At 42.4% G+C, this 18,559-nt stretch overlaps 1 protein-coding gene across 13 annotated transcripts in view; it reads right to left on the reverse strand.

Annotated features, from left to right (window-relative positions):
* Positions 1-18,559, reverse strand: part of AOPEP (aminopeptidase O (putative)) — a 375,534-nt gene that overhangs the window by 56,386 nt on the left and 300,589 nt on the right. For 10 of the 13 annotated variants that reach the window (XM_036904360.2, XM_057498497.1, XM_036904365.2 and 7 more), the window contains 2 exons: positions 13,801-13,863; positions 13,581-13,652 (listed from right to left, as the gene is read on the reverse strand). The exons of 1 other annotated variant lie outside the window; for it this stretch is intronic. In XM_036904360.2, the coding sequence (XP_036760255.2) occupies positions 13,581-13,652; positions 13,801-13,863 (135 nt within the window). Of the gene's footprint in view, positions 1-13,580; positions 13,676-13,800; positions 13,864-18,559 lie in introns of all 13 variants that reach the window. 2 more of the 13 variants (XR_008996479.1, XM_057498500.1) reach the window with 1 other exon arrangement.

Consider the following 18,559-nt stretch of genomic DNA (forward strand, 5'->3'; position numbering starts at 1 on the left):
GAAGAGGAAGGGGTGAGGGTGGAATTTCATTGTGAATTCCATGCTGTGCAGGCCTACAGCGGGCTGAAATGTACTTCAAGATTTCAGTTTAATTCTGAGAGCAAAGATTACCCTCAGGCGTCCAGAACTCCAAAGCTTTGCAGAGAGAACCTAGCGGAACCATGCACATTCTGGGAAAAGGGGGCAGAAAGTGTCCATCCACAACAGATTAAGGTCCTCATGCTAAGAAAACTTGAGTTGAAAACTGCTTAGGAAGAAAACGCTCTTGACAAATGACTCTTCTTACTGAGCTATTGTTAAACAGTTACTTTGTTTTATTTTGAATTATTTCTGATATTAAGATTTACAATAATGAACTATACTTAAAAAAAAATAAAGGAAGCATTTCCAAATACTCTGGTAACAGTTTTACACAGGCAAAAGTCCAATCAAGAACACTACAGATACATCTTTATTCTTCATCCTCCTGTAACTGGAAGGTCATTTTGAAGACAAGTAATAAAACAGAAGGTCACATATTTTATAATGTGTCCCCCCTCTTCTCTTAACAGTGCAAGTTCGAAAAACAGCTTCAATACAAAAAAGTGAAAGCTGAGAAATCACAAAGACACGTTCAAAATCCACAAAGACCACATACGATTATTTTACTCTCCTCTCCTGGTTAAGAATTTGAACACTAGAGCGAGAAGTTCTGTGGCAAGAAGTCAGATTTCCTCCCTTCTATTACCTTGAACTCAATAGAATCACAGCAGTTCCCCAAAAGGCGAATATCAAGTTAAATGAAACTAAGCAACATCTCTTTGCCTTCTGCTCTGTGGCCTGGTGTGCCGCACCCTCACGCTCTCCACTGAGCCTCTCCGTAAGACCGCTAATGAGGACGAGGATTCTGACATTACGCACAGGGCAGTTCTCCGCAAGTGTGAGTCAAAGTCAGACGCAAACAGTGGCCAGCCCTGGAAAGAGGGCCTGCTGCTTCCCTCCAGGGTGGGAGATGGCGTCACACAGCAGGCCTCAGCCCAGCTCCGAGGCTTGGAGGTCAAAGGTCTGTGAAACAGGGACAAGTGTGTGCGTGTATGTACGTGTGCATGTGTCTGTGTGCATCTGTGTGTGCATGTCTGTGTGTGTGTGTGCACATATGCATGTGTCTGTGCATACGCACAGGCACCCCACCCGAGCTATACAAGCTATACATGCACACTGGTACATCGATAATCCTTTCTGGAAGCTCGTTCAGCATCATTTCAATATATCGTATGGAATCTGGTGCTCTGCAATTGGGTAATGCTTGTAAGCTCTGTCTTTTGGCTTTATTAAAGAAGATCAATCACACACTTTGGAGCTACTGGATCACTTCATTGGCATCCCTCAGTGACCTAGTCTCTGATACGCTATGCCAGGGCTACCCTCCGGTCAGTGCCATCTCTCCAGCACCTTTCACTTTGCTGGGAGAGGAAGGCACCTTCTACAGGTCTGAAGCAGGTTAGTACCTACCTTTTCTTTCTACCTGCCCATTTCAGGCATCATCCTTCCTATCTGCTAGAGAAAACACAAGCAGTTTTTTCCCTAAACCATAAAATTCCAACTCCTTTTGCCCTACCAGCAGTACAGAGTTCCAAGGAACTAAACTAAACTGTATGGAATCTGAGTTCAGCTGTAGTTTTCTCAGTGCTGTGTTGGGGGTGGGGGCGGTCTGATGTGGCCTGTGAGCAAACAGCCAAGTCAGACTGTAGAAAAAGTTGACTTCACCCTAAATTTGCAATACATCAAGGCATGAATATGTGTCAACATGGAAACAGCCTTGCATTTGAGAGAAAATACAACATATACATTAAAAAATATCTGCACAGACTGAAAAAAAGACATTTGTGAGGTACCTACACCACATTCCAAGATAAATTCCTAGTTATCTGGTCACACTTACATTTGATTATAAAACAGCACTTTCATGCTGCAGCTGCCCGGTCCATGACAAGCACTGCAAAAATATAAAATAATCTGTGCCTCGCAAAATGCACTGATTTAACACAAAAAGGAAAATTTCACACCAACCCTTGCAGTCACCCAGCTGTCTCACCACAGGGTCTTGGTCTGCTCTTTGGAATGACTGAGCCCTCAGAGTCTGACCCGAGGTGTTCAACTTTCCATGTGACACTCTCCCGGTTCTGTTTCCTCTCTTGTGGCCCAGAACACTCGAGCATTCAGGTCCTCAAGTAGATTTCATACCTTATATTCACAAGCACCCTTCCCCCTCTCCAGTTACCTGGGTTACAACTTTCCCAGTTATTCTAGACAGATCCTTGCTGGTGGTGATCTTATTTTCTGAAGTTATCTCAGCTTTTTTGTTCTTCCTGATATTCTGTGGGGCAGCACGGTACCAAGATGAGATTTCCAAAGATCCAAAAAGTGTGTTATTGTTAACATTTAGAAACTCAACATGACCAAGGATGATTTCAGAGAAAATAACCACTTCACAGACAACAACCTGTACTAGAATTCCCTTTTGTCATGTCGACTGCAACCCTGTCTAGCGAAAGGTAACAGAGGTAACTGGCACCTTCCTAAAATCAGAAATATGCTGCGAGGTAACAGCGGAGGAAGACACATCCTCACGAGGGCTCCTTATGAGCTGGGCATCCTGCAAGCCCCACCAGCCTCAGAGGAACTCCTTTGGGCAAAACCCGTTATGGCTTACTGAGTGTAAGGGAGGATTAGACTGGCCTAAATGGAGCTGTGCTGGGGTACAAACCGTATCAGGAGGCTGAAGGGCACCTGAGGAGCTTCCTATCGGAATGGGAACAAGAGCAATCAATTCTACTGTAGTGGGCATGCTGAAACGAGAGGCAAATGAATGACACAGGAGCCCTTGAATATGGCGGGTCTTAAATAAAGCCCAACACAGCACGGACTGACCTGTGAATTCCTGCTATGTCTGCTGCAGACCAAAGAGGGTGCAGGAAGAAGCCGAGGCGGTTTTCTCTGGTCTGCGAAACAGTTTGAGCATGTTTCCCTGTCTGACTGCCACAGTAGAGGAAACATCCAGAGGAATGGCATTACTAGCCACATGCCAATCAGCCTTTCAAGGTCATCTCTGAGGAGGTGCTCCAACAAGTATTACTTATTTGGGAAGGACTAGCTGTTATAGGTAAGTCACCTCACTTAACTCCCACAAGGCTCTGGCTAGGCAAGTACCTACCCCCCACCCCCACCCCGACAGGGTGACACGTGGTGGCATGTCAGCAGGGGGCCACCCATGGCCCAGGCTCAGCAGCCGAGCAGCAGAGAGGTCACCTCTCCATGGCACAAGCTCAACTCTGTAGAAACACCTGGATTTCATCCAACAAAACTCCAGAGAAGATAATATGGATCATTCTACAGTGATCAAAGGAAAGTCACACCCAATAAGCCTACAGGGACAAAGAGGGCCCAGAGTCCCAGGGAGCCAAGAGTCAGGCCACAAGAGGGAGTTGGGACTCCAGGCTCCGTGATTCATTTGGAGGTCTGGGGTGAGACATTTACATTTCCCACTTACTACACCACCACGTTCTGATCTGTAAAATGGAGGTCAAATGATGTTAGGGTGTCACCCAGGCACGTTCAGGTCCTTGCAAGGAATGAAAGCATTCAGTTTGGCACCACACCCATTCAAACGGCTAACACAGGGTCTGTCACCACCAAGTGCAGATGAGGGTCCCACAGACTGGGAAACCTCAGTTATTGCTGGTGGGAAGGCACCATGGTGCAGCCACTCTGGAAAATGATTTAGCAGCTTCTTGAAAAGTCAAACATACACCTACCATATGGCCAAGCCATGGGCATCCTAGGAGTCTACCCAAGAGAAAGATGTCTACACAAACACAGTTAAACCGCTACAACTGCAAAAAAAAACCAGGCTGTCACCTAGGACATGGGTACACCCACACAACAGGGCGCTACTTCAAAATACAAGAGAATACGCTGCTGACTGCCCAACACTACAGAGCCTCAAAACATGATGAATGAAAGAAGCCAAACCTGAAAGATGAAGTGTGGATGATCCCACTTTTATGAAATTTCTAGAAAAGCAAAATTGTAGAGACAGAAAGCAGAATAACAGCTGCCTGGGGCTGGGTGTCGGGATGGAGATTGGACCACAAAGAACACAAGGGGCCTTTCTGGTGGTGGGAATGCTCTCACACTGGACTGTGGCGATGGCCGCACGACTGTGCTTCTTAAAACTCAGCAAACTGTACAAGGGTGAGTTTCATGGCATATAAAATAGATGTAACAGTAACTCAGAAGCACTTCTTATCCAGCGGTGTGCTCAGCATCCTTTATCTTTACTGTCAGGATTAAATGTTAAAGGTGTATCTTCAACACTGAAAACTGAAGCTTATATGTGTCACCATTAAGGAAGAAAAACACCAGAAACCCAACTGCATATGAACACAGTCCGGAGGGGTGTTCTGTGTCTCTTCCAGATTCTTCCTGCTGTTCTTCATTGACAGCTCATGCCCTTCGTGGATATCATGAATTTTTCTTGGACACCAAATAAAAGTTAAAGTCTAACACCCTGAAACACCAATGTTCTTGATTTATAGAAAGATACATAAAATGTTAAATGATTAGAATATACACTTAAATGTCATTTTTGTGGCCCACTTGACAAGTCCAATTGTTCTCATCATCAGAAAGACCCAAGGGGCATATTTTCTTAAATATCTTTTTCTGCCGTATCTGTGGTGCTGAAAACACATGGGATGCTTTTTGAATGAAAGAACAGAACATCCAAAACCACAAAGGAGGGAAACTCTGTGACTTGTAGTCACCACCACCAATTATGAAACATTCTCATTTCTCTTTAGGTCTTGAAACCAAACGTTTAGAGGGGGGAAAAAAACAAACCTGAAACTTAACAATGGGGATAAAAAGGGGAAAAAAACTGAGTGAAACAGACTGAAAACTTGGTCCCCAAATTCAGACATAGCCTCATCTTGCTGCAGCACTTTGATTCCACATTAGTGAGCCAAAGAAATATTAATTTCATGGTTTCAGGCAGACAATCTGAATTTTGAGAACAGAAATTATGGTATCCTCAATTGTATAAAATAACAGAAGCTGAATGAACTGGAACAAATATTTTTGTATTCTGCTATCTGCGTGGACAAGGCTTGTGGATCATGCAAAAATACCCCAAAGTGATAGGACCTTCTTTTCTTAGACCCGATTCGTGCTGTACACACACTGTGCCTCTCATACAGGTTTGTCCAGTGGTTTTCTACTCTTCACGCTCAGTATGTTCTCATTAAGGACTCATTAAGGACTGCTCTCTATTCACCTCTGTGCTCTCTAGTCCTTACTCTGGGTTTTATATGTTGCAGATACACAGTAAAGTTAGTAAATAAGTTTATTAAATATAGAATTTAATAAGGAATGTGTCATACACAGAATTATACACAGATTTCATTTCTAGCTTTGGGTTTCCAATTATCCTAAGTGTCAGCACATCTTTTATGACGGGTTTCAGCCTTACTTACGAGAAGTATTTTTAAAAATCACATATTCAAAGAAAGATACTAACACTATATGTATGTCAACTAAACTCCTATCTGGGCTTACAAATCAGGTAAAAGCATTAAAATGGATTCAGCTAATTCAATTACCCAATTTCCCACCATAACTTCCAGCCTGCATGTGTAAAGGGTTGCTTTATCAAAACAAGGCCCAGGCATGGGAACTCTAGTCCAGGGTAGCCTCAGGTAAAACACATCATATACTCATGCTCTTGTTTGTGCTACACTGGTTTGGATTTATTTATCACATGCTGCTCTGTAAATGATCTTTGATATATTGTGTGCATGTGTGTGTGTTTTATCTCTCATGGCGAGAGATGACATCTCCTGTTTCTTTGGTATTTTCCAGTAGCTTCTTACACAGGGCCTTAGGTACAAATCCAAGAAAACACGTTGGCTGATTAGAACTGACTTGGGTTTTCAGCTCCCATGATCAGAAAAATAGAATCCTTAATTTTTTTTTCCTATGCATTGTTCTCTGCACAAATCATGTGAACCCAGAGTTCTGTGTGGCCCACAAACATATGACCAAGACTATAAGAAGACAATGGAAATGGAGTTTTCTAGGTGAGATACTTTCAAAGGGCACCACTGTTTTGACCTGTAGTTCTCCATGGGTGGGTGCAGACAGCCTGCTCACCACACGGGAAGCAGAGCGAGTGTATTTCCAGCTGGGATACAGATGAAAGTCTTCAGAGTATCCACTTCAGATTTCCCACAGTTACAAAGCCAGCTCAGTTCTGACTGCCATGGAATGAGTACTCTAAATTTTAAAGTTCCTAACAAGAAGAGACTTTAAAAGATAATAAGGCAATAAAATAAATTTAAAATGCTTTATATAAAGTATCTCATTTGGTCTTCCAATCCACTTCTTGAGCAGGCAACAAAAAATGTTAGCATTATTCTCATTTTACAAATGAGGAAAATAATGTAAAAGGCAAGTGACAACTGGAAAAACTGACCTACCAGGAGACATTAAGAGTAAAATTTTTGGAATTAAAAAAAAAAAAAATCTGGGTATCCAGGAGAAAAGACCAGGTCATCCTGAGGGTGAGAAAATGAGACTAGCATCAGCCCACAGGGTAACATATTTAAGATACTCAAAGAAAGAAAATAGGAGCCAGAGAGATGACCTTTGTGTACAAAGAGCACAAAATTATCAACATGCAAGAACTCAGGAAATACAGGTGCCCCAACCTCTTCCTAGGAAACCCACTAGAGTTAAGTGTGGGTGATGAACATCACAGACTTATTTGCAGAATTAAAACTAAGTGATTTTAGAAAGGATGCAATAGAGTATATAATGTCTACATACTCTGGCGTCATAAATACAGTATGACTATGAAACGGGGGGGTGCGAAGGATGTATGAAAAATACAGTCAGCTTATTTTAACTCACATAGCAAAAGGCAAGGAGGGAGGGACAAAAAAATATCTAATTTCACTACTGCTCAGAGCAGGAAATCAATACACACAGCACAAAAAAAGTGGACAAGACAAGCAAAATGTATTACGTCAAAGCAAGCATCACAGCAGCAATATGGCCTTCCCGATACCAGAACGACAAAAGGAAAAACGCGCTGTGAAACGGTGGAAGAAATCAAGGCCAAACTCTGATTTCATAGTTAATGTAAACTGGCTTACCTGGTCTATTAAATTAAAGGACTTTCAGATGAAAGCAAAAGGCAAATGACTAACTCAGGGGCAGATAATCAGGGGCAGAGCTGGGACTAGTGCCAGGTTTTCCAGGCTCTGAGCTCTCTTTTTAGGAGAGATGAAAAGGACCCAGGACGAAGCCAGGCGAGCCCCACAGCCATGCCTTAATGAAAACCTCTGTTGTTAAAGATCAAAATGATTAAATGAAAACTTGGACGTTAGAGCATTTTTTAAAAGGCAATAGCCAGGTATGATTTTGTGAGTGGCATTTGTGTGATTTATTTATCTACTTCACTCAACAAATATTTATCAAGGCTGCATACCATTTTGTAAGTATTGAAGATACAAAGCTGGAGTGCTGTTCTTCCTGCGTTCCGACTCAGAAATATAAATGAAACACATACTGGCTGCACTTAGGGCAACAATGCTAGGTCTTCCTCCTAAGATAGAAGATTAATGGAAACTATGACAGGCCCTGAACTACCCTGACACCAGTAGGTGCTACTAAAATAATGCATCTTATTAGTGCCGTAGGATACCAGGCACCAAACAGCAGCTCATTAAAATGCCTCCGATGAGAATGAGTGCCAGATCAAGCATTCTGTCACAGGCATGGAACTAATGCCCCTATAAAAGTAACTAAACAGTCACGAAATTTTTCTCTGCCGTCTCCCTTTTCCAGCCAAGTTGCTATGTTTTATGTTAAAATGGTTTCATCTTTCATGGCATAGAAGGGTCGATGGTTGCTGGCATCAAATCTGTTAAAATCAACAATAGTGTAATTATCTGCACACTTTCAAGTGTTTTCAAAATACATGCTGGTTGGAATTTTCCTCATTTAGAATGTGTGCTTTACACTGGTGGTCTAGGACTGCCAATAGCCTGGGCTAAAAAGAATTTTTAGACCTTGCCCAAAGCATTCTTTTCTTTAGCAATTATTGATTTGTTTATACTCACCTACCTTCACAAAGTATTTGACAGAGCTCACATCTTAATGCTGGTTTGTGATTCTAATGATACATTTACACGAGCTGGTACATGCAAAGCACTTAGCATGGTGGTTGACACATGACAAGTGTCAGCTATTATTATATTAATAGTTTCATTCAAAAATTCTTTTTAAAATATGTGAATAAGTGTATGAGGATAAGTGGGTGACTATACTTTAACTTTCCCCATTATGCTAGCCGAAAACGGGATTTTAGTACACTCAAGAATTCTCAGAACATTTTTTTTAATTGCAGATTCTTATAAAAGAAAATCTGCAACAGATGAAAATTTAATGGTACAAAATTATACAGATCAGACTTTCTTCCTGAAGTTATCAAAAATACATTTTATCAGCAATTCTTCACTGGTCCAGCTTTAAAAAAAAAAAAAAAGCTAAGATATTGTGAAACTTGATCTAATTTGAATCTGGGTACAGAAAATTCAATAAATTATGTATCTGTTAGGGATTTTACAAGAGAAAAACAGGAGACTGATGAATAAAACCAAGTTCTAAATATTTCAGCAGTAAAATAATGAATTGCTTATTAATAGTACTGTTATTGCTCCTTTTGTTAGGTTTCTTTGTGGTTTTAATAAATTACTCTGCCTCCACCCATCACTCAAGTAAGTTGTCACCCAAAGGCACAATCAGTTCAACACAGGACACAAAGCCACTCGCAGATGAGAAGGACATGGGGGAGGGTGGCAGGGGCCTCAAGAGCTGCCTTGTACAATCCATAAAGCTTCTCTTTGGAGATCAAGTATCAGTGAAGCTATTGGGAGAGATTGCAGCTATATAAATGCAGACCAGTTACAGTTTCTCACAGGGCAAGGGTACTTTCAACAGGAGGCCATGGAACCAATGGCTGGGAAACCGCTCACCCCTCATGCTGCTGAAGCTGGTAAGAGAAGCTGCCCAGCCTATCATTTTGGGAAAGGCCGGGCAGTTCCCATAAAGCGGAAGGACCCTTGATTCAGTACTCCCTAAACTTATCTTGTGCCATTTTGCTAAGCTTTGTATCCTGATGGCTCCAGAGGAAAGCCTAACACGGGGCCGTCTGCTGTCACAGGTCCGTAAAAAAAGAGCCAGATAATTTGTCTTACAGAGTTCTCCAGAAATCATAAACCAAATATAAAACAAACCTTCATCACAAAAGACAAACAGCACTAAGGCACTTTGTTAAGCAGTTTAAAATCTGTACCTACCTGTACCATACTGAATATTTCAGTATTAGAATTATAATAAAAGCACTCTTACATAAAATTTTAAAAGGATCAGCAAATGTGGCAAAATACATACACCAAGTTGGATTTTACAATTTTAAAAAATCTTCTGTAAATTATTATTCACAGTAAGTTTATCACTGACTGTAGTTCAGAATCAAATGTGTGGAAAGAACAAACAAGATAAGAGTAGAGTGAAAATGACCCAGAATTTAGAAAGCGTATTACAGAACAAAGAAAATAGTTGCAGCATTTTCTCAAAGCCTCAGAAAACAGAATTTATCATTTGGCTCCAACAAATATGGCCACTAAATAGTATAAAGTCCACATTTTCGTAACCATCTTTCTAGATTTGTTTCATTAGATATTTCAATAATAATCCCACCCAATTTAAAACAATCCTATGCTCAAGAGTATTGTTCCTCAGGTCCTGGCAGAAAAGAAGAGCTAAAGTAACCTTAAAGCATGCTTTTCTGGAAGCAATCTGCATCCAGGGTTCCTATGATGAGTTGTGCTCACCCTAGCCAAGGCTGTCTGCTCGGAAATGAACTGACACGTACAAAGGACCCCTTGTTAGTAATGATAGCCAACCTTAGTATTGTTGAATTTTCAGTGTTTTGAAGTATGCCATGAATGTGTCTGACATCGCCATATGTACTTACTGATGACCAATGACTATTTTAAAATTTGTTCTATATTTTCAGATATGCATAAAGTAGGAAGGCTGCTTCATTTGAATCTGACAAATGGAATTTTTTTCCTCTAAAAGAATCATATGCCACTCATACATTGTCCTCAAGTATACAATTTCATGAAATACTATTTGACAGCATGTCCTAATCCTGTAAAATACTGATTAAAGAATCATTTAAACATTGTATTACTACGCATGTATATATTTATAAAAATGTTTTATTATTCCTTAAACTTTGAATGTGATGGATAATTTGTATGTATCTTTGAATCAGTTGAAGATTAAAAGCAGGAAAAAAGTGTTCTTCCAAAACCAACAGTCATTTGGTAAAACCCATTAACATTATTTTTTTTAAATACACATTGAGCAATTCACTGTTGCAATCACCATTGTTTAACCCGCAGCCCCTTGCAGAGCAGGCTGATCCATTCACCCTAATGGCTTTGTGCAATTGTTCCTGTTCTCCTAGCTTTTCTGTTGCACAAATTACCGCAAACTAAATAAAAAGAACTTACAATAATGAAAAAAGAAGAACATCAGATGTAAGGAGAAAATACCCGATGACCAGAAGCAAAAGAGAGGTGAATTTTATAATTTAAAATGAAGAGAACAAAAAACAGTGTAAAGGAATTCAGTTACACCAGTGGAAAAACGGCTAAACTACAAAGATAAAACGACCTGACCCTGGAAGTAAATGTCAGAAAAGATACAAGATGCCTAAGAATGATACGATACACCTTCGGAAAGACAGAAATGAAAACTTGTCAACAGCAGAGTTACCTGGTGGGTGGGTAGGTTTGTGGGGATGACACGGCACAGGCCAGGGCAGAGAGGCCAGGAGAGCATTTTAAAACACTTCTCCGGGTGGTACCTCCCACTCACCCAGTTCACTTTATTTCATTGTCCGTTATTTTAACCCACAGCTGAGCACAGGGTAAGTTTGTTTTGCTTCCCCTCTGAGTTCACTGAAATACTCAACTAGTATTTCAACTTAACATTAGGCTGTGCTTACCACTTAGCACCTCCCCGATTTTCTTTAAGAAGGAAAACAAATACCTCCTGTAAGATTATATTCTTTATGTCTAAGTACTCTCCCAGCGTCTGTTTCTAGATGCTGGTCTTGCGCCGTTGCTCTATTTTCCCTCTTCAGGCAGGTCACAAGACCCTGCTTGCCACAAAAGTCAGTAAAAATCAGAGGAAAAATATTACGACCCTAGCACAGTTAAATGCAGACCAGCAAACCAAGTTCACTCAGCAGGCTGAATCCTGGGTGAAGCCTGGAGATGTAACCAGAGACTTGGGGGACGGAGGGAAGGGCAGGGGACAAAGAGGGGCAAAGAAAACAGAGGAGGCAAGTAGAGGCCATGACTAGGCTCAAAATACATGCCTGCCAGAAAAGACTAAAATGCTTTTTCTTACTTTAAAATAACATAAAATGAATAAAAGTAGAAAAAGCATTTTATTTTAATGTAGAAAAACAGTGGATGCATGTAAAACGAGATTCACTAATGTACTTCTACTTGTGGCATGGCAGACATTTTGAAAAACTTGGTAAACTCAGCAGTAAGTTAACTACTACCTCCAGGTTCAAATCCTAGCAAAGGTTAACACAGAAGTTCAGTGTGAATGCTCATTCACAGAACTCAATCTGTATTTTGGAATACCCACCAGTGAGATCAGGGGACACGCCTAGTTTACAGGGCATGCTTCTGTGCCTTTCAGGACCTGTTTAAGGCCCCTGGTTGCTGGGCACACTGTCTCACCTTGTCCTTGAAAACATCGAATGCTTTACCTCAACGAGGCAAACCCTCTCCTAGGCACCACAGCGGCAAACAGTGGGCAGAGGGGGCGACTGCTATGCAGAGCAAGGAAGAAAGGCTGGAGAGGCTGAGAACCGATACTCTCAGATACAACTCTTAAGATTCCCCATCGCCTTGCCCTCCCTACCTCCAACCCTCAAAGCTACTCAGCTTTAGGCTTCATTCCTTGAAAAGAAATTCGGCCTGTCAGCCCCAACCTACTTCATCTTCATAGCCTCTTAAAAACTGTTGCCCACATTTTCAAGAAAAAAGTCAAATATGTGTCCTCCACATGAGCTCCATCCAACACAACAGCCTCTACCAAGGAGAAAGGCTCAGTAGAGAACTCCTGCCTCAGCCCCCTCCTCATTCTCAGAAGGCAATGGTCAGAGTCTGGGAGAAAGGGCTCCTGGTAACCCAGGGTACCGGCTTCCCCTTCTTTTATGCACAACACATAGCGTGCTTCGGTCACCATTGGTTTCAAAAAGTAATAGCTAATTTTGATATACTAAGCAAACCACAGTCCTTTCTCCCTTTTTGCACCTTTTATGATCTCATCCATCACCTCACAAACATTTTTAAAAACACCTCGACCATGAAAGTTAAACAAATAACAACCTATCACAGCATGCGGAGGTACAGTCGTCAAAATGACAACTTCTTTTATTACTGGTTAACTAGAGGGACATGCATGTTCAGAAAGGTAAGGGCTGGGGGACTACTTTTCTCTCACTGAATGTCTCCCTGCAAAGGCCTGTACCCCTCGGCCGGCTCTCCCCAGGTCTCTGCCCTGCTCTGGGTGCCCTTAAACGCACTCCGCAACTTCAGCACCACCTTCATTCTGATGCACGTGTGCACACTCGCGGCGCCACGATGCCCATACTAAGGCAACTCACAGGCGCGGGCTGCAAGGCTATCAGCAGGGACTTGGCTCAAGCCCCGGAGTGATTCATCAGACATTCTAGCAGCAGAAAAACAACACTGCTATTTTAATCCCTTGGTGCTCTCAAGAATCAAAATACAGTAAGAAAATTAAGCAAAAGAAAAATGGTATCTGCTGTAACATTTCTAAAAATATTCACTTTTAAGAGTTTTCAATAAAAGTCACTTAGAAAACACCAGACTACTTACCTACTTCCGTAATAGTTACAACGACGGCAAACCAAGGTTTAGCTTAACACAATTTCAGGAGAAAACAGGCAGTCTGAACTTCTGCAAAGCCACATACTGAAGTTCTACATTTAGGAAACAAATCTCTCTGTGGCTTTACGGCAACTGCAGTCTCCTGGTGACCAGAAGTCATCTACTTCTTCGGCCTCCTCTCCGGTTTTTGAGATTAAAGCGTTAAGTGTGAAGAGCGGGTGCGGCGCTGCGTCTCTCACGGGGGAAACCCGGCACTGTGGGCGACTTAGGGGAACCGCGCTCGGGAGGCGCCCAACGTGGGCGCAGACGGCACTGCGGGGCCCACGCCACGGGGCCCCCAACCCCAGGGCCCGGCCCGCGGGTAACCGGGGCTAGCAGCAACCCCGCTGGACTCCCCGCCACTGCGCACTGCGAATGTACCAGAACTCGAGGGGAAATGCTGCTTCTTGCGGACGATCCCCGGGGCAGACGCGCGGTACACCCGCAGCCCACCCGCAGCCCACGCGGCGCCCCTCGGAGCCCTACCTCCTCGAACACTTCGGCCTCCCTTCGTTTCCGCTTTCGGGGTCTCCGATTCGCTCGAATCCATTTGGCGACCTGAAGTCCAAAAACCACAGGGCCTTTTAAAGGGGAGCAGGGGTCCCGGGGCCGCCCCGCAGGGGAACAGCGACGCGCCCCCGGGGTCGCCTGGGGAGCCACGGGCGCCTCCCGCCGTCGGCCGCCCGGACGAGGGGCGCGCACTCACCTCGGCGCTCACTTGCCGCGCGAGCCCGCACTCCGCCCCGGCCCGGCGCTCGCTCCGCAGCGGCTGCGGGGGAAGTGCACATAGTCAGGCTTCTTCCGCCCGCCCGGCCTCCGCCCGCGCGCCCCGCCAGCTGCGCACCTCGCGGCCGAGCGTCCGGGGCCGCCGCACCTACAGCGGGGCGGGGGCGGGGCGGGGCGGGGCCTGCCTTAAAGGTCTAGGCACCCCCGCCCCGTTCATTGTTCTCTCCGCGACGACGGGGCCCTCGGGGAGGCCCGCGCCCGGCTCCCGCCGCCGCCCCCGCCGCGGGGACTGCGAGAGGCTCCTCGGCCGCAGTGGGGGCGCGAGTGCCGCCCGGCCGCCCGCCGGCCCAGGGCTTGGAAGCGCCCTCGCCCCGCGGCCGGCGGGAGCTCGCTCCGCTCGTCAGGGGCCTGGGTGTCCAGCTGGTTGCGCGCACGGACAGCAACTTTCTCCGCGCAGTGTGCTACGGACGTGGATGAGACGCCATTAAGTAGACGCTCCTCAGTGGCCCCTCCGGACTGCGGGGCGGCGGCAGGTGACCTCACGGCGGAGAGGCCGCGAGCGCGTAAAGGGCGAGCCCCGCGCTCTGCCCGCGCAGCCGGCGCCGCCCTCGCTCGGCCCGAACACCAAACAGCGATTGCTAGAATTTTAAGAGAGGGCAGTCTGTCTCCACAACGAGGGGAAAGTTTCAAATTAGTTTATGAAAGTGTGCGGTATCCCCCGTTTTTCCACCGACCCGCAACAGGCTTTCTCCCCATCCTCATCAGAAGCTGGCTGAAGCAGCCTGGGGGCGAGCGCCTGGGGAGAAAAGTCGGGTCTCACTCGTGTTTGCTGATTTTGACCATCCCTTTAACTTTATCGCATTTCTTTAAAGAAAATCTGTCTTGTCCTCTCTTTATTGCTACTCCATCCTTTCAAGATCAAAAGCTTTAGATCAAAGCCAAGATCAAACTCACTACTTTAAATAGAAGCAACTTTGCCATGGAGTATTTTACACAAAGAGGAGCTCCTTAATGGAGACATCAGAGTGGAAAACTTAATTTTATCCCTTCAACCCATATTCGTAACTGGGCTACTCAAAATCACATTGATGATGCACTTACATTTCCTTAAAATAAACAACAGGTTTGTTCAAATGGGGGATTCTTGACCTAGTGTTTGTATTTCCAGGAATGAAAAAAAAATCTAGAGACTCAGATCTATTAGCCATTTTGTATCATTAGCTAAGTGCTAGTAAATGCATGCTCACTTGCTAAAGATTTTTCAGTGTTATCAGATCTTATATATAATGTACAACCATCATAAACAATTTTTGTACTATAAATGTATGAAAATAGTTCATGCCTTGCACATCTTGAGTGCATATACACATAAGCAGGTAAAAGTTACAAGTGATGAAGTGGATTATGTAATGGTAGAGCTGCTTAATTTTAAATGGAAATGAAACCTTGAGCTATTTAAGCTTCCATGCTACTAATAACATTCCAGAATCAATATAAGATATCTATCAGTGGCAGACAATTCCCTTTACCCACTAGAATTTTTTTCCTGGGGAATTCACCGTCCCTAAGAACTCTGATACAAACCACTCAGTATTGATGTACTGAAACAGTGCCCTACCTAAAAAGTATCCTCTTTATTACTTGTCAATAATTTTAAAACATGTAGTCTTAGAAGAAATAGAAACCACAGTAAGTTCCAACAATACAGTAGCATGAATAAAGGTAACTATAGCAAATTAAATCTTATGAAAACCCATTGTTATAGCTGGGTAGTCAGTGCTTGAAGGCTTTTTTTCTCTTATACTTCTCATCTGGTTGTAGTCTCAAACACAAACACACAGACACACACATGACTTTTCCTCATTCTATAAATCCCACTGAGCCACTGGAAAGATCTTCAGAATGGAGACCTGAGAACCCCGTCTTGCTTGCTTGCTTCCCAGCACCCAGTTCATGGAGAACATAACAGTTCTCTAGCACAAGCTGAGCAAAGGAAACATCCTCTGCTCTACTACTGCTTTGAGTGGGGAGCAAAAGCTGGGGTCCATTCGAAATGCCTTCTAACTTACCTCCTTTATACTCTTGCCTCCCCAACCCCACCCCCGGGGGGCATCCTGGACAAAAAAATCAGAATGATATTTTCAAAGGTAGTTTAAATGGTATCACTTTCTTGAAAATGCTTTAACTGAGAATGCCTTTTCTTCTCTTCTTTGGCCAGCTAGCTTTTACTTATTCTCTAGTTCTGGGCTTAAGCAACACTTCTCCAGAAAGTGGGGTGTCTTTCCTCACAACCCAGTCTAAATTATGTCACCCCCACTATTCTTTCTAATAGCATCCTAGTTTCTTTAAAGTGCTTAGAGCTATTCATTTTTATTTTTAATTAAGAGATTTGATTTCTTAGAGCAGTTAACAAAGATTCAGGCAGAAAGCCCACAGTTCCCAGGTGCCAAGCTAACAGTTTCCTCTGTTACTAACATCTTGCATTACTGTGGTGTATTTGTTATAATTGATGAACCAATATTTGATACATCATTATTAATTAAATCCCACAGTTTACATTAGGGTTCACTCTTTGTCTTGTAAAGTCCTACTATAGCTATTTTTAAAACTAATTTATTGAATGTCTATTTCCCCAACTTGACTTTAAAGTTCAGGAAGAAAGAGATCCTGTCTCTCTTGTTCTTAATTTCTGTGCACTCATCAAAAACACTGCTGGCATGTAGCGGATACTCAATAAATACGGTAAGTGAATGGAAGGCTAAAGGAATGAATGAATGAATGGCATGAGAAATTTCAAGACAAAGAGTCTTAAGATGAGGATCTTTCAAATGTTTGTTTCACCACGAAAATGCCTTAATTTGTAAAGAGCATAGAATTGTGTGTTTGTAAAAAAGAGAGAGCATGGGACATTAGTTACATTGCCAGGGTACTTCTAAAATGACCTTTAAAAAATAAAAATAGAAATAAATAAAGATTTCTAATTTCCTCATATATTAATCACTAAAATTGTATTCCAAAATGGTACTTGGAGCCGAATTTAATCTAGAATGAAATATTAACATATTGCATGACTCTGGGAAAATACTCTTTTTGATTGTGATAAGCATAGCCTCAATACATCCCTCCTTTTGTCTACCTAAACCTCTCTTTCTTCATGGGAAATGAAGGGAGGGTGTGGAAAAACTGGAGGAAGACTACTTCATAAAAACTGGAATTCTCACACAGCTATTTTTCAGAATGTGGTGAAAGCACTTTAAAAAAAATGTTTTCTATTTGAATTATATCCTTAAAAATGTTCCATGAAGATCACATAGTAGGTCACAAAAAGAGTCTCAGTAAATTAAAAAAGATCAAAATTGTGCCAACCAGCTTCTCAAACCACAAAGGTACAAAACTAGAAATAAATTGCATACAAAAAAACAAAAAAGGCCACAAAAACATGGAGGTTTAACAACATGCTCCAGACAAATGAAAACAACAACTCAACAGCCCAAAATCTATGAGATGCAGCAAAGAGGAAAGTGTATTGCAATACAGGCTTAACTCAAGAAAGAAGAACAATCCCAAATGAACAGTCTAAATTCACAATTAATGAAATTAGAAAAAAGAACAAATGAGGTCCAAAGTTAGTAGAAGGAGGGACATAATAAAGATCAGAGCAGAAATAAATAAAATTGAGAAGAATGAAACAATAGAAATAATCAATGAAAACAGGAGCCCATTCTTTGAGAAAATAAACAAAACAGATAAACCCTAAGTCCGACTTATCAAGAAAAAAAGACAGTATACACACATAAATAGAATCAGAAATGAGTGAGGAAAAATCACTATAGACACCACAGAAATACAAAGAATTATTAGAGAACACTATGATAAATTATATGCTAACAAACTGGATAACCTAGAGGAAATGGATAACTTTCTAGAAAAACATAACCTTCCAAGACTGACCCAGGAAGAAACAGAAAATACGAACAGACCAATTACCAGCAATGAAATTGAATTGGTATTCATAAAACTTCTTGGGAACAAAATGCCTGGACCAGATGGCTTCACTGCTGAATTTTATTAAACATTTAGTGAAGACCTAAATGGAAATACATCCCATGCTCATGGACAGGAAACCTTCAAGTTTTTCAAAAAGTAGAAGAGGGGGGAATACTTCCAAACTCATTCTGTGAGGTCAGCATCACTCTAATACCAAAACCAGGAAGGATAACACAAAAAAAGAAAATTACAGACCAATATCCCTGCTGAATATAGATGCAAAAATACTCAACAAAATATTAGCAAACTGAATTCAAAAGTACATCAAAAAGATCATCCATCATGATCAAGTGAGATTTATTCCAGGATGCAAGGATGGTACAATATTCAAAAATCCACCAACACCATCCACCACATCAACAAAAAGGACAAAAATTACATGATCATCTCCATAGATGCTGAAAAAGCATTCAACAAAATTCAACATCCATTCATGATAAAAACTCTCAACAAAATGAGTAATGAGGGCAATTACCTAAACATGATAAAGGCCATATACAACAAACCCACAGCCAACATCATACTTAACAGCGAGAGGCTGAAAGCTTTTTAAGATCAGGAACATGACAAGAATGCCCACTCTCCCCACTTTTATTCAACATAGTACTGGAGGTCCTAGCCATGGCAATCAGACAACACAAAGAAATAAAAGGGATCCAGACTGGCAAGGAAGAAGTTTAACTGTCACTGTT

The sequence above is a fragment of the Manis pentadactyla genome, chromosome 3, assembly GCF_030020395.1.
Source record: "Manis pentadactyla isolate mManPen7 chromosome 3, mManPen7.hap1, whole genome shotgun sequence".
Classification (NCBI taxonomy): domain Eukaryota; kingdom Metazoa; phylum Chordata; class Mammalia; order Pholidota; family Manidae; genus Manis; species Manis pentadactyla.